The 16,122-nt window shown below is 43.5% G+C and overlaps 1 protein-coding gene across 1 annotated transcript in view; it reads left to right on the forward strand.

Moving 5' to 3' along the window:
* Positions 1-13,594: 13,594 nt before the first annotated feature.
* MAP3K1 (mitogen-activated protein kinase kinase kinase 1) overlaps positions 13,595-16,122 on the forward strand; it is an 81,499-nt gene continuing 78,971 nt past the window's right edge. Inside the window, exon 1 of the mRNA XM_002815575.5 lies at positions 13,595-14,101. Coding sequence (XP_002815621.2) covers positions 13,620-14,101 — 482 coding nt within the window. The 5' untranslated portion in view covers positions 13,595-13,619. The remainder of the gene's footprint in view (positions 14,102-16,122) is intronic.

Below are 16,122 nucleotides of genomic sequence, written 5' to 3' on the forward strand. Positions count from 1 at the left end.
TAATAACTTCCCTATGTAAGGGCAACTGCAGACTTTCAGAGAGAACCCAACCGATTGTAATTTTATGCCATCCTCTTATTGAGAATGGCCTCTTGAAAGTTACCTAAGCTCATATTATCATCCTTGATTAAATTAATATGAGAAGGATGACAAGTGCTGAGATACTTCCCTTCAAATAAGATGAAAACAGCATCCAAGGAATAAGGAAAAAATACAAGTGAAGAGGTCAAAAATCAGCTGAGTTAGCAGGGGCCACTCTAAACAGATGCTCAGCCTCTCAGGAGACTGACAGCTCCAGTATGTGATGGGCCAGGCAGTTTGGGAGCTGCCCCTTCCTTCTGCCAGACCAGATGATGATTAGCAACTGACACATGAATAGGAATAGCTGGGCCTGGGCCTGAAACTGCAGGGAGGGGCACTGGTTCCAGCCAACAAGCCTGCAAAGCAGTTGGAGAATAGAAAAATGCAAATGTCCTAGGTCTCCTCAGCCATCAATTCAGAATCTAAGTACTGGTATATAGTTAGCTGTTTCAGGAAGATAAAGAACTGCTTTTAGAAAAAGATAGCCATTTAAAAATCAGCTTAGGATTGTTCTTATATTTCAGAAGGTTTTTATTTCCAATAACATTCCTACAGAATATCACCCCTGAACATGTTAATATTTGAAAAAATTTTAAAAACCTAAATCTTCCTGGAATTAGGTTCTACTCATTTTGCCAATATCCTATTTCTAATGGAGGAGGTGAATCATTAAGACAAAATTTAGGGAACCTCTGAGATATCAAAAGTGATTTAAAATAACATGAAAAATTGCATTTCCATGGTCTTACTTTGCCTAACCCAATGGTTTCTTCCCTTTAAATGAGTTTGCATCCCAATGTTTTCACATATACTAATGAGCTAACAACAATACTCATGGATTTTATACTAATCTATTTAGAAATAAAGAAGATAGCCTTGTGATTTTACCAGCATTTGAAGCACTCCTCAAAGAAAAATAATTCTTAGTTTATTTTGCCTCTCTCAGACTGGGATAGGATATGACTTGCTCTGTAGTCCACGAAACAGAGTGAAGAGCTTCTGTCTCAGCTTCCACAGATTACCATGTTCTACTACAGTTGGCCCAGCAGATTCTCTGCCCACTAAATCATCTGAAGCAACAGATGGATCTCACAATTGCCAATAAATATTTGTGAAGGGGGAGGCTCTCTGCAGAGATTTCCTGTGTTTTAGAGCTTTTGCTGCAATGATTCTTTTAGTTTTTCATCTTAGAAATTATTTTTCTTTGTAATTTGAGATGGAAGTCAATGATGAGTATCATCTTAGGATGTGCAGAGCAGTACTAAATTAAAACCAAAAACCAAGATTCTCTCATCTCATGTGTTGTTTTCAGTTTGTTTTTTGAGCTTAGCACCTCACATCTTCTTGGTCTACCTTTTACTTCTGCTCTGGCGCCAGCTCGCTGTGGCCCCACAGCATCTCACTCTAGCCCCACCCTGTTATGTCTCACTTCTGCCCCAGGTGAAGGTGCCAGTGGTAAGCCGATTACCTTCTGTACAGGCACAAAGCTTGAAATGTGGAAGGGTAACACCTCCTGGCCCAGAGCTTGTCCACTGAAGACAGGAGCTGATGGGTAAATGTTACCCTACCCTCTCCCATTTCTCCAGTGTATAATGTGAGGCACCTTCCACACAGTTCCCCAGATGGGCCCAGAGGGACGGAGCCCCAACTGTCCATGACGGTGGAAATCAACTGGATAAGGCCCCCCAGGCCTGGTTTTCACCTCCCTCACTCCTGTTTCCTCATCTCAGGATTTGCTTTCAAGGGACACAGATTAAACTCCTACCAATGGTGACTGTTTCTTTTTGTCCTTAGCAAATACCAGACATTATCCACTTTTAAAAGTGTTTTCAGTCTGGCAGGAAATAAATCTCACTGTTTTCATTTGCATGTGTGACTATTAGTAAGTGAAAGAGAAAACACTTTTAAAAATCACAAGTAAACCACAATAAAAAATCACAAGTAAACCACAATAAAAATCTAAGATAAAAACCAACACTTTGTTGCCTCTTCCCCCAACCCAGATGAAGGTATTACTTTCTGATTTTCACACCACAAATATGATGCCAAGGAAACAACATACCAGAAGTCTTTTCCTACTACCTTATAGCTCTTGAAATGTTAAGACAGGACCAGGAAATGATGGGTATTATTTGAATTTGGGCCATTGTCTATATGTGACAGACTTTCATAAACTGTTAGAGATGGACTAGATGTTAAATATCACCAAGTTGAGTATCCCGGCTTAGAAAAATGGAGACACTAAGACCCAGTGAAGAGAAGTAATGGAGAGACTTGCCACCTGTGACACAGATAAGGGTAGCCCCGGCCTGGAACTCCTGACTCTTTGGTCCATTTCCTGCTAAGTCATGTTGTCCTTTCTTCAGAAATTGATCATTTGGCTTTCCCACAACATCCTCATTCGTGGTATCTTCTAAGACCACCTTTACTATTGAAATAAGAAATGTTATAATTTCACCATAAAGGCATCACAAAGAACGATTTTTTAAAGAAAAATATCCAGAGACATGATATCTTTGTAGGAAACATTATTACGGTGAGCTCCGAAGAGAGCTTTCTGAAGTGTCCCAAACTGCAATTTATTACTGGAATACTGGGATCCTAGTTCAAAGGTGACATAAAATATGAAGTCAGCATGAGTATCTAAAATACACAAAACAAAACTGAGAGTTGCTAACACAAAATCAAGACCAATAAATAGGCCAGGCACAGTGGCTCATTTCTGTAATCCCAGCACTTTGGGAGGCCGAGGCAGCAGATCACTTGAGATCAAGAGTTCAAGACCAGCTTGGCCAACATGGTGAAACCCCACCTCTACTAAAAATACAAAAATGATCTGGGTGTGGTGGCGTACGCTTGTAATCCCAGCTATTTGGGGGGCTGAGGCATGAGAACAGCTTGAACCCGGGAAGCGGAGATTGCAGTGAGCCAAGATCCCACCACTGCATTCCAGCTTGGGTGACAGAGTGAGACTCCATCTCAAAAAAAAAAAAAAAAATCAATTAATAAAAAGTGTCAGAGATCTTAAATTTTTTAGAAGCCTATACCTACCAGCAGCATAAGGGAGCCTGGACATCTAGATCTCACAAGACTACATTACAGAGTTAACTTTGTCTCTTTGGATATGTTAGAGATTTACCTTAAGTTTTCACATGTACAGTTTTTACTTATTATAATAAAACTGTTTAAAATAATGAAAGTTAAAAGTCATTGAAGGTGATTCATATATTTAGGACAAGTGCATAATTTTAAATGCATAATTTAAATTCCTATTATGGTTAGTTAACCTATAATAACTCTGTTGAGTTTGTTTCAGCCATATATTATTTCAGCTAGAGAAGAGCTAATATTTGCAAGGAACCTACTAAATTCTATGAATTTTAGATATTTTCAACTTTATTTATTGCTATCCCCTGTCCTACTTTGAGTTCCTCCAAAAGGGGACCTTCAGATGGGATTCCAGTTCAAATAGTTGACTCAGGAGGTGAAGGAAACACTGCATGGAAATGGGAAAGTGAGACAGAGAAGGCAGCCAGTAAAGGTGTTTTTCCAAACTGGCTACTACTGTGGGCGACTAGAGCCTAACCCTGCTGGAAAATAAAATCCAGAAGCTGTTGTAGAACACACCCGAGTTGTCCTACCCAAAGGGCAAGAGAGGTAGTATGTTGATCAGTTTTTAGCAGCCAGCTCTGGAAGAAGATGGGAGAGCTCTGATTTGTAGCATTTGCCAGTTTCTGTAGTGTAAATGCTCCCACCATGGCCAATTTCAAGCACCAATGAGACATCATTGAACTTAGAGTTTGGAAGAGGTATGCACTCTAGGCTCTCAAGTTGATGCAAGCCACCTCCAGCATACCATCTGCAATTCGCATCATTGGCTAAGGACTGCTTAGGATCAGGAGCAGAGCCCACTTCTAGCCGGCCATATACTCAGCAAATTGAGTGTCACAAGCCAGACAGATACAGGTGCTGCCGTGGAAATCTGGCTTATGTGCACCAAGGTAGTGGTAAGGTGAAAGGAAAAGGGCGAAGCCCCAACGGTGACTACTACATCCCTGTATTAATGATGACTGAAGTGTGTACAACTTGCCAAAAGTCACACAATCATGGAAGAGCTGAGATTCAAACACAGACCTGGCTGATAGCAAAGCCTTCTAGTCTGTGTCATGCTGTTCCTCCTATAGAAAGCTGTATATCTCACAATGCCTTAGTGAACAAATAAAACTGTATTATGTTACTTAGGGTCAATTAGTCCGCTCTAACAAGTAGATCTAAATAGGCAATGGCTTAAGACAAAGGAATTATATTTGTGGGTGGGAACTCCAGTTATCTAGGGGACTGTCCTCCATCCAGTCATTCGGGGACCCTTTCACTCTGTTTCTCTGCCATTCTCTGGGCCATGATAGTCATCTGTATTCAGCTGTGCCATTTCTTGAAATCTATGGCTCACATGCTGTTGATGAGAACTAGTCGCATGGCCATATCTAGCTGCAAGGCAGGCTGGAAAACTTAGCCACTGGCAAGGCAAGTGCTTCCCCACTACAGCTGCATGGCAATGGCTGGGGAGAAGGACTTTGGTTGGCAGCTAATCATCTCTATCACAGTTTCCCATAGAGTCTTTAGGATATTATCGTTGTCCATTTGTTTGTATAATGAATTTTAATATCTGTAGTAATTCAAAGGTAAATTTTTATGTCTAGTTTATGAAGATTTTTCAAAAATAAAATTTGAAACAGCTTGCTACTTTGGGTTACAAAAATAATGCAGAGTGTAGTATCCCTTTCTCCATTCAAAGGCGTTATGTATTGGTGAAGACCTTCATGATAATATTTTCACTTGAGAAGCTTAAGGCATTAGAGAATGAAAGCTGTATTGAAGCAAGAACACTGAAAGAACTCATAAATAGGTTTCTCACTAAGAAAATAGCAGCTAACCATAGAAAAACAACAAAGATATTTTACATATATTATGTTATCATAATGGATACACATTGCAGCTTTGAGGTTAAAAGAATGCGCTGTGGGCCCAGAATATCTAAGTTCAAATCTCACCCCACTGACTCTGAATAGTCTTGGTTAAGTTACCTAACCTCTCTGCTTCAGTTTCTTTACCTGGAAAATGGCGATGACGACAGTGCCTACCTCACAGGGTTATTGTGTTGATGAAATAAGTTAATATACATGAAGCACTTATCACTGTAATGGCACATAGTAATGTTTAATACATGTTTATATTTAATGATAATTTTAAACACCTTTTGTTCTCCAGAAACTTCCAGGATCCTCTTCCCCAAACCTTTCAGGTTTGTTTTGTGTTGCAGGTGGTACACGCACCTAGAGACATTTTTCTTTCTTTTTATGGGCTTCTATCCTAATATTCAATGCCTTTCAATTGTATGACCCCCAGCTCCACCTTGACCACTTCTCAATGGTCCACCTCTTCCCTCACTCTACCAACAATCCCTTCTCCTCACAGAGGCCCCTGAAGTGCACTTTTAAGACCTGAGTTTACTACCCCTCATTTTCTTTAAACTTTCCTGAGTCTTCATTGCAAAACTTTCTGCTTCTTTTCTGCCATTCTATTTTTCTGCCTTTTAGATTCCCAGTTTCCCTGATCCCCTATTCCCGCCAATTGCCCCCAGTAAGAGACTCAGAATATAGATAGAGATAAATTCTTACCTTTTCCTAAAACGAATGCACAATTGAATTCACAGATGAGGTAGTTTTATTTCAAGGAAGGGGAACTCCCTGTTAGGGAGAGAGTGTTGTGATTAAAGGTCAGATCCTAAGAACTCTTAGACAGTTGGTGTTTCGTAACCATCTAAATCAACTCCTGTTCACTGAGCATCTACTGCATGCGAGGCACCGAGGTAGGGACCCTGTGGAGGTGAGATGATGAAAACGAAATGGTCTCTGCTTCAGGGTCTCATAGGAATTGGAAAATGTGCACACAGACACAAGTGGCTCCAATGCAAGGCAGGCTTTGTAAATATCCGGAGGAAAAGGGCATTGTCTTGTTTTCTCTGCTCCCAGCACCTCTTATTCCTCCCAGAAAAGGGCCTGCCCCTTAGCAGGTGCTTAGCAGTACCTCCCTCGGACCTGGGCAGGAGACTACCCCTGGCCCTGTGTTTTAGAGTGTATGATGTGTCACAAATTTGGAAAGAGAAATTGACTCAAGAACACACAGCTGCCCTGATCACTGGGATCTAGTGCACAGTGATGGCTGGGCAAACATCTGCTCTGGAGATCAACACTAGTGAGCCCCAGGGAAGCGCAGCTTCACATGCTTTGCCCCAGGGCCTTCAAATGTCAAAAAGTTTTGTGGATGTTGATGCTGCCACTGATGTCGGAAACAACACCACTTTGGACACAGGGAGGACCTCACTAATAGAAGTGTTCAGTAAGAGAAGACAGAAATCCTCTAACTTGTCAAATGTCTTCCCTCACATAACAGAAACGCAATGGATTCCTGAATAACATGTCACGTCCTGGTTGTCTGAGAGTCCATGTTCTTGTTTCCCTTTGTGTTCCATTTCATGGATCCCTAACTACTCACAATATATGGGCAATATTAACAATATTTGCACACAAACACTAAGGAATATTTTGCAGTATTAAGCATTATGTGTGACTTAAGATTTGTGTTTATATAGATTTGACAAAACATTTAAAGTATGTTGTCCATACATTAGCAACTATGTGGCTCTTGAATGCTAGAAGTTCAAATAGTTTTATTTTAATAAAATATTTGATAATCAAATTTTCAAAAGTTTTAGAAGTTCAGCTTTATTTAAATCATTTTATTTAAAATTTTGATGTTTGTCAAATTTGTATTTTGAATTGATTTTTACCTTTTAATAACGATAGATCATTGGATTGTTTCAAGTGACTGAACGCAAATTATGTGAAATATCTTAATATAACAACATAATTAGTAATTTTGTTGAAATTAAAGCTAGAAAATTAATTTCATAAAAAAATTGCAAATTACGTGTCTTTATTCCTCATCCAAACATTGTCAGCCCATTGGGCTGCAATTAAATACAACTGTCTTTGATATTTTGTCATATCAGTCATATAAAACCCATAACTTTACATATAATATACAATTTTGTCTTTATAAAAGTATACTTATCAAAGTGGGAACCTAGAACATATTTTACTTGCTGTTGGCTTACATTTTAACTTTTAAATAATTAAAAATGTTGTAAGGGGCCTCTATCTGTATTCTCACCCTAACCCTGAAAACGTTAGGAAAGGGATTGGCCCAGGGATGGTTTAGTGAGGGTTTTAGGGGTGAAGTGGATCTAAGGAAGTGTTTTCAGGAGAAGAGGAAAGAGCACGATATATTCCTAACTAGGGGCAACAGATATTTGTGGCTGGAGCCCAGGCCTCAGGATAGGATGTACTATGGTGAGAATTGAACTGTCAATGGTGGAAAGTAAGGGAGATGATAGACTGGGAGTTCCACGAGGGTAAAAGTCATATCTACTTTGATCTCTAGGGTATGCACAGTGTCTAGCACATAGGAGGTAATGCACTTGATATTTGTTGAATGAATCAAAGAATGTAGATTCATACTGTATGCAATGTGGAACCATTAAAGGGTTTGAGGAGAGAGGACAGAATCAGAAATGTAGTTGAGAAAGGTAACTCCAACAATAGTGGCGAAAAGGTAGCTAGGAGAGGTGGAAAGACTAATTTTCTTAGTTATACGTTACTACAGTCATGTATCACTTAATGACTGGGATACATTTGATACATTCCCAGAAATGCATCATTAGGTGATTTTGTCATTGTGTGAACATCATAGAGTGTATGAACACAAATCTGGATAGTATAGCCTACTACACACATAAGTTATATGGTATAGCTTACTGCTCCTAGGCTACAAACCTATATAGCATGTGACTGTGCTGAATACTGTAGGCAGTGTAGCACAATGGTAGGTATTTGGGTATCCAAATATATCTAAACATAGAAAATGTACAGTAAAAATATGGCATTATAATCTTCTGGGACCACCATCATATATGTGGTCCATCATTATGCAGCACATGACTATAATTTATATCCACTGCATTTCTTCTTTATTTCCTGAACATATACATGTGGATTATTTTTCTTATTTATTAATCCTGACCTAATCAAACATTTAACAATCCATAAAACTCATTGGTGTTAGGTACTATAGTTCTAGGTCTGCACCGTCCAATACGTCAGCTACCCGTGGCCTTTGAGCACTCAAAATGTGGCTAGTCTGAATTAAGATGTTAGAAATAGTCAGTGTAAAACACACACCAGATTTCAAAGCGCCAAAAAAGAGAAACTATCTCATTCGTAATATGTTATACATTGATTACTCGTGGAAATAATTTTTTGGATACGTTATGTAAGATAAAATATATGATTGAAATTAATTTCACCTGGTTTTAAATGTATCTACTAGAAAATTTAATATTATATATGTGGCTTGCACTATATTTTGTTAGACAGCATTCTTCTAGTGCATGATAATTTTTGAAAATTTGTATTTATTTATTTATTTTTAGAGACAGGGTGTTGCTCTGTGGCCCAGGCTGGAGTGCAGTGGTGTGATTATGGTTCATTGCAGTCTGGAACTCCAGGGCATAATCCATCGTCCCATCTCAGCCTCCTGAGTACCTGAGACTACAGGCGTGTGCCACCATGCCCAGCTAATTTTTTTTTTAATTTTTGTAGCGATGAGGGTCTCACTATGTCACCCAGGCTGGCCTCAAACTCCAGGCCTCAAGTAATCCTACTGTCTCGGCCTTCCAAAGTGCTGGGATTACAGGCGTGAGCCACTGTGCCCAGCCCCATGCCAACTTTGTATACCTCTTTATAGCAGCTTTGGCCACAAAACAATGGAAATCAATTGCAAAGTGAAGGTGCAAATGTTGCAAAAGATGCAGAAGTGAACAGAGCCAGTGAAAGTGGTCCTGAACTGCTCAGGTCACATGCAAAGCCTTGTGAATGCAGGATTCAGCAGAGTTGGACCAGGAAGTTGGTAAAAGGAAGAAAAAACTGACAAGGACACTAGTCTAAAGAAAGCAATTGAGTATTACAGGAGGATCTTGGGGAAATGTATGAACCCTTCAAATATTGTTTGCAAAAATGATAGCCCTGACTAAGCCACAAAGGTCAAATGCAAAAAGAGTATCTCAGCATGCATCAAAAAACAGCAACCACGATGGCCATTCAAAGAATTCAAAGATTCAGTGCAAGATTCTAAAGTGAGAAGAATTTTGCTTACTCTGAGGCAAATTAAATTTAATAAGTTGTAGTTGTGTTCTTAAATATAAAATCCCAAGTACTTTTCATTATTTATTACAAAAATTAATTTCTGATTTTAAGAACATGCAAATACATGCAAAATGTTTAGAAGGTTTATTAATAAAAGGGAATCATATATATCTCTTAAGTATTTTACTTTAGCTTAAAACATATAAACAACGGTGTTTTGTTTTGGTTGGTTTGGGGTTTTTTTGGTCAATATTTGGCTGTAGGGCTTTAGTCTTTAGAATGTGGATTCACCGTTTAGAGTTCCATGTATCTTCACATTGTCTACAATTTTCAGTTTTAGTTTCTTTAAAGCAAAGTGACTACTGATAGATACCTGCAAAGTAAATTCTTCCCAATCTTTCACAATGGTCATACCCACAACTAATCTGACAGATTTTTTCAGTGCCTCGCCTCAATTACTTCCTATTAACATATGGTAAAGGAAGAACACCTTTTCAATTAAGCATGTCCTCTGATTATTTTTCTCTTAAAAAATCAGTGTGTCCATATGCAAATGCATAATGACAACCTGAATATTCACATAAGTGATTAAAATAAAAATGACTAGAAGCATCAAAAACTATTGGAAAGACCAGCACTTAGGTTTCCCCGTGGTGATATGTGGTGGCTGGGAAGAAGTTAGAGAATTGTTAACTAGTTGATAGTGTTGCACTGGGTACCGCCTCACTTTGATCCCCAGTTTCAATCATTTTTCTCTCAAAGCATTTCACTTCATTTTCACTGGAACAACTTTCTTTTTGCACACACATACTCATGTTTTATTAATTTAATAATCAATTGTGTAATATTTAATTAAATTTCACAAGGAACATTGTAATAGGTGGAATCAAGTTTGGGAACAAGTACAATGGATTCTCATGGGACCCATAACTCACCTAGTGGGAACAGAAGTATGCAGGTGCACACCAGCCGCTGGCCTGAGCATTTATTGTGCTGTATCACCCCTCTGCATGTTGTACATCACACAGTAATGGCTGGTATCTGTTACTGGATGAGTCAGCTAAATGGAGGCTGGTTAAGAGAACTTCTACTATAATGTCATTTACAGTGCCCTTGTAGGGAACCAATTATCCCACTGATGACAGGATTTTCTGACTTAGAACATCTGAAAACACCTGGGAAGTATGTTGTCTGGAAAGAGCAGGCAGAAACCAAATTCTAGCCCCAGCACTCCTGCAAGTATTCCATAATAAATATTTGTAAGCTTGAAAGAACACCAGCTTTTACCCTATTCTCAAGGTTATATTATTATTTTATGTTTATCTGAGGTATAGATCTCACAAACAGCCATGAATATGTGAATACATTCACATACTGATGATCTGGAATTCTACCAGTCAGCCTGATAAAACCCACTAATAAAAATATCTGTAGATCAGAATATTTTATTCATTTTTGTAGAAATGAAAAACAACAAACAATATCCTCAGAGGAGAAAAATTCCTGCATATGCACAGTAGGTGCTTACTAAATATATGATGAATGATGTACACGCTGAAATATTTCTCCCAATGTATATTATGTCTGCTCATTCTAATATTTGTGATACTTATGTACAGTGAGGAAATGCCCAGTGTCAAAGTGGATCCTCAATGTGAATATGCTGTAGGAACTGAAGTGTGATGTAGGCAGTTTCCAGAAGCACTACGTGGAGGCAGTGATCTGTAATGCACTGGTATTAAGGTTACTGAAATTGTCATGAAATTGCATGAGTGAAATCGTTGCAAGGTTTACGTCCCAGTGAGGATGGAAATGAAGAGCTTGGAAACAGGAATTGGAGCTTTCAGTCTAGAAGCAACCTTGGAAGAAATACAGGTCCCCTGAATGTTATTAAATAAATCATATTAAGAGAATTCAGAGCCTACAGTACTTGATATTTGACATCCACCTCTCTGCAGTAACATAGAGCAGGACTGAACAGCACCAAACCAGAGCTAGAGTCTTAATCACGCATAAGACTCAGAAACTTCTATTCACATATGGCAGAGAGCGAACACCCTTTTCAGTTAAGCATGTCCTTTGATTCTCTCTTTAAGAAATCAGTGTGTCCGTATGCAGATGCATAATGACAACCTGAATATTTACGTAAACAGAAAAAAAAATGACTCAAAGCAACAAAAACTGTGGGAAAATACCAACACTTAGGTTTCTCCATGGTAATATGTGGTGGATGGAGGAAGTTAGAGAATTGTAGCTAGTTGATAGTGCTGCGCTGGGTAGCCTTCTCCCTTTGATCCCCAGTTTCAACCACTGTACAAACAGTCAAAAATCAGTGTTGCTGGAATCTCCTTTTTACTTTGCTACTCTGGTTAAAGTCTTCCACTTACTTTTCTCACTTACAGGTACCTGAATATGTGCGTGCAAATTTAAGTCTTTAGATCAAAATAGGAACAATGAAAGTTTATCCGTTTCAGTTTAGGATTTGGTGGGTGTGGCAATCCGGGAAGACCTGGGAAATAACTACTGTTTGGTTTGAATGATACATTTGACTGCCATTAAAAGAGCATATAATTATAGCCTAAATGTAGACTTAATTTTTTAACAGATTCATCTGAACTTTCAAAATTTGTACCGTGGGGTGTAACGATCTAAATATATCTTATGGGAGATGTTACAGCAGTTTTCAAATCATTGAGCTAATATGAAATCTGAACTTTTTAAAACCCCTCTGATCTAACCTGGTTACGCAGTTAACATTGTATCTGGGAAAGGGGCTTTCATTTTACCTAGTCTCCAGAAGTCAATGGAATTATTCTGTAAATAGTTCAGGCTTTTGTCTAAATATGTGAAGACTGCCAAGATTATCTCCGTGAGAATCCGCACCCCCCCAACCCAACCTTCCCCCTCCTTAATCATGTTCCATAAAGTAATCTACAGACGCTCCTCCTGGGTTTTGGGAGATTCCCCATCCTAAACAAACCAGCTGGAGGAAAGAAAAGGAAGCAAGAAATAAACGCAACACAGAAGTTCTCAGGTGACAAAAGGTCAAAAATCATGAACGTGTAAATGTTGCTTTTTCCATCCCAAAGCACTTTCTCACGTAGAGTCCAGGGACTAGGAGGACTCACAACGCCGCGATAGGCAGCCGGGCCCTGCAGGAGTGGGGACAGAGGGAACCCGGCCGGTGGCCCGACCCCGCAGGGAAGAAGGACGTGCGGCGAGAAGCATCGGATTCGGGGGAGGGCCGGGACCTGGCCGAGGGTGACATTACCGAGCACTTCCTGGCACAGCGCTGGTCCCCTCCCCAAACGCGCTATATGTGGTCCTGCATGGGACTGCCTTTCCCAAAGACAGCCAAGGAAAAACTAAAGATCGACGGGGACACCCGCCTCCCTTTCTCGCCCCCACGGTTTCTCACAGGCTGTGGGGACATGGTGCGGGTAGGGGGGTAGTTGTCCCAAATCAGCAGCTTCAGGATGTAAGGTATTACAGAAACTTTGAAGTTTTGTTATATGTAGCAGAGGGACAGGGGTGGGACAATAGAGAAAAAATGTTTTCTTTTCAAAAGAAAACACAAACAAAACTTTATTTTTCTGGTTCGCGGCAGCCTGTCTGCTGAACGTTGACTTGCTTTCGCTTTGCAGCAGGCGACGGTCCCGGGCGCCACCTGCGCGTCGGTGGGAGGCTGGTCCACGCCCGGGTCCCCCGACGCCCACTGCAAAAGGCAGTGCGAATGACAGACTGTAAGCCCTCTTGCCTGCGTCCCCTTCAAGCACCAGAAACCCAAGTTGGAACCAATTCTTTCTTTCGGAAGCTGCAACTCCCCTCCGGCGAGCTCCCGCGGAGCCGCGCCGAGATTGCACAGAGGAAGCGGCGCAGCGCTGCCGCCAAGGCTCCTTCTGTCGCCGGTGCGGCGGGGACTACCTGGCGGCGCGGCGCGTGCAGCGCGCAGAGTCCAGAGCGCTCGAGCCCGAGCCCGCACCCCCGCCCTCTCCGCCTCCCAGTCCACCTCGCCCACCCGCCCTCTCGCCCGGCGGAGAGCACAGCCCACTCCCTCCCACCTGCGGCCGCGGGGCCGCCCTCCTCCCGCACCTCTGCCGCAGGCCGGACCCAGTGCGCCCGCCCGTCGGTCAGTCCAGGCCAGGCGCCCGGCGGGCCGCGCTCACGCAGTTGGCGCAGGAGGCCTTACGCTGGCGGCGCAGTGCCCGCCCCCTGCGCTCACCCCGCCCCCTCCCTCCCTCGCAGGGGCCGAGCGAATGTAGCCCGCGAGAGAAAATGGCGGCGGCGGCGGGGAATCGCGCCTCGTCGTCGGGATTCCCGGGCGCCGGGGCTGCGAGCCCTGAGGCGGGCGGTGGCGGAGGAGCCCTCAAGGCGAGCAGCGCGCCCGCGGCGGCCACGGGACTGCTGCGGGAGGCGGGCAGCGGGGGCCGCGAGCGGGCGGACTGGCGGCGGCGGCAGCTGCGCAAAGTGCGGAGTGTGGAGCTGGACCAGCTGCCTGAGCAGCCGCTCTTCCTTGCCGCCTCACCGCCGTCCTCCTCGACTTCCCCGTCGCCGGATCCCGCGGACGCAGCGCGGAGTGGGACCGGCTTCCAGCCTGTGGCGGTGCCGCCGCCCCACGGAGCCGCGAGCCGCGGCGGCGCCCACCTTGCCGAGTCGGTGGCGGCGCCGGACAGCGGCGCCTCGAGTCCCGCAGCGGCCGAGCCCGGGGAGAAGCGGGCGCCCGCCGCCGAGCCGTCTCCTGCAGCGGCCCCCGCCGGGTGAGCAGCGCGGCCGGGGTCGCGGCGGGGACTTGGAGAGCGGGCAGAGGGCAATGAATGAACCCCGGGCACCATGCACGGCGTCCCGGGGCTCAGCGCAGCTAGGCTACGCGCCGCTCGCCGGGACCCACGCCCCTGAGAACCCCTCGACCCCTTCGGAGTCGGGCGGCGCCCCGGACCCAGCCTGGGGGACCGGACGGGGACGTGCAGAAGAGTTTGTTATTGTTTGCAGACATGTGACAGGCGTGCGAGCCTCTCTGCGGGGAACCGTTGCGAAAAGGTGTAGGGGGCTACGGCTGGCTTTGTGGGACTCCTGGAATCGGGGCTCTCCGAGGAGCCCGGGGGCGAGGCACGGCCCTGCGGCGGCGGCCCCGGACGGGTGTCCCCGGGGCAAAGGCACTGGGGGGCGAGGCCCGAGCCTGAGGCGGGCGGTGGTCGGAAGAGGGGCGGGGTGGGTGGGAAGCCCGAGGTCGGGTGGGAGACTGAGAGGGCCGAAGAGAAAGTAGCAGGTCTCAGCGGCCGTGACAGGCAGAGCCCCTCGGCCCGCCTGGGACTCGAGTCCCTAGGCAGGTACCGCGGGCTGGGCCCGGACGCAGGCGGCGCGCCCCCAGCGCCGGCCGCAGTGCTCTAGGAGGACGGCTCGGTAACGCCTGTCAAAGCGGTGCGGCGGAAGGCTGCACACTCGCGGAGACTTGCAGTCTTTTAGGAAGTGCGGTTTGTCTAATTGCAGCCCCCAAGGGGCTCTGAGTGTTCCTGGGAATGCGAACTGCACTGCTAAGTCACTTGAGTGACTTCTGTTTGGAGTTTGAATTTGGCCTTTGAAGTTTGCATTTGGCGGAGTGGTGTAAGAGCCAGGACCGGATGTGTCAGCCATTCAGTTTCAAAGCGGTGGTGACTGCTCCCCGCAGCCCCTCCGGCTTGGCCCGGGGACCGCGGCGCGGGTGCAGTGCTTCCTGCTCGGTGCCCTGGCGCGGGCCGCCCGCTGAATTCCAGGGGCCACAGTGCGGTGGGCTTTGGCTCAGATGAGTCTTCTGGTGCATATGAAGTACAGTATGTGTAAGATAATTTAGACCAGCGGTTTATTGGCCTCGCCCATTTTTGGCTACTGGAAATTTTTATGTTAAAGGAAATTCTTTTAAGTGTGACAGCTACATCCTTGTTTGTTTGTTTTTTGAAAACCTGATTAACGTATGCAAAGCACAAAGTCTTGATGGGTATTTTGAGTTGCTGGAAATGTTTTTGTGATAGTCCCTCGTGGCCCTGTAGAATTCCCTGACCTTTATTATGAGAATAAAGCGTGTCATTTTGTGAGACGAATTTGACAGTAGGAGTCCTTGGTTTGGATTAATTATCTAAAGTGAGCTGGCATTTTTGGTGCACTTGATTATTTGCTTAAAATCACGATCCATTTAATATTTGGAAGTCCCCTTCCTCCCCCCAAGAACTAAAAAATATGCTTCGCACTGTACCATGGCACTACTGAGACCAAAGGAGATTTGTGACTGATACAGTTTTGTGTGCACTTGTACATGTAATTTATTCTTTCAAGAGTTATGTACCTCTATAGTTTTCCTGTTTCTGTGCAGATTGTGTTAAAACTTAACTAGAATAATTCTTTGAAGGCAACTTCTACTTTAAATGAATTCCAGATAAAAATTTTTAACCCCAAATTTAAGAAATTGTATCTATTCTTATGAGACCTTTTTGGATACAATAAATAATTTAGCAAACGTCAGCATTCTAGTCTTCTTAATGAGCTGTGAATATAGTAGAAGAGCATCCACTGTAAAAATAACGTACTGAAATTGTTTAATGTTGTCTCTTGACACAAAATAAGAGGACTAAGGTGGAGGCAGATAGAATTTAGGGACTAAGTAATCCATGCTTAGTATTTGCGTTTTATAACCGAGGTTTTTTCCCCTTTGCTTAAGGTGTAGATTATAATTGCACAGTATAAGAAAATAATGGGCTAGTAAGGATAATCTTTTTTAAAGAAATTATTTTTACTAGTCAGAATGCTG

Source organism: Pongo abelii, chromosome 4, assembly GCF_028885655.2.
Source record: "Pongo abelii isolate AG06213 chromosome 4, NHGRI_mPonAbe1-v2.0_pri, whole genome shotgun sequence".
NCBI classification, from domain to species: domain Eukaryota; kingdom Metazoa; phylum Chordata; class Mammalia; order Primates; family Hominidae; genus Pongo; species Pongo abelii.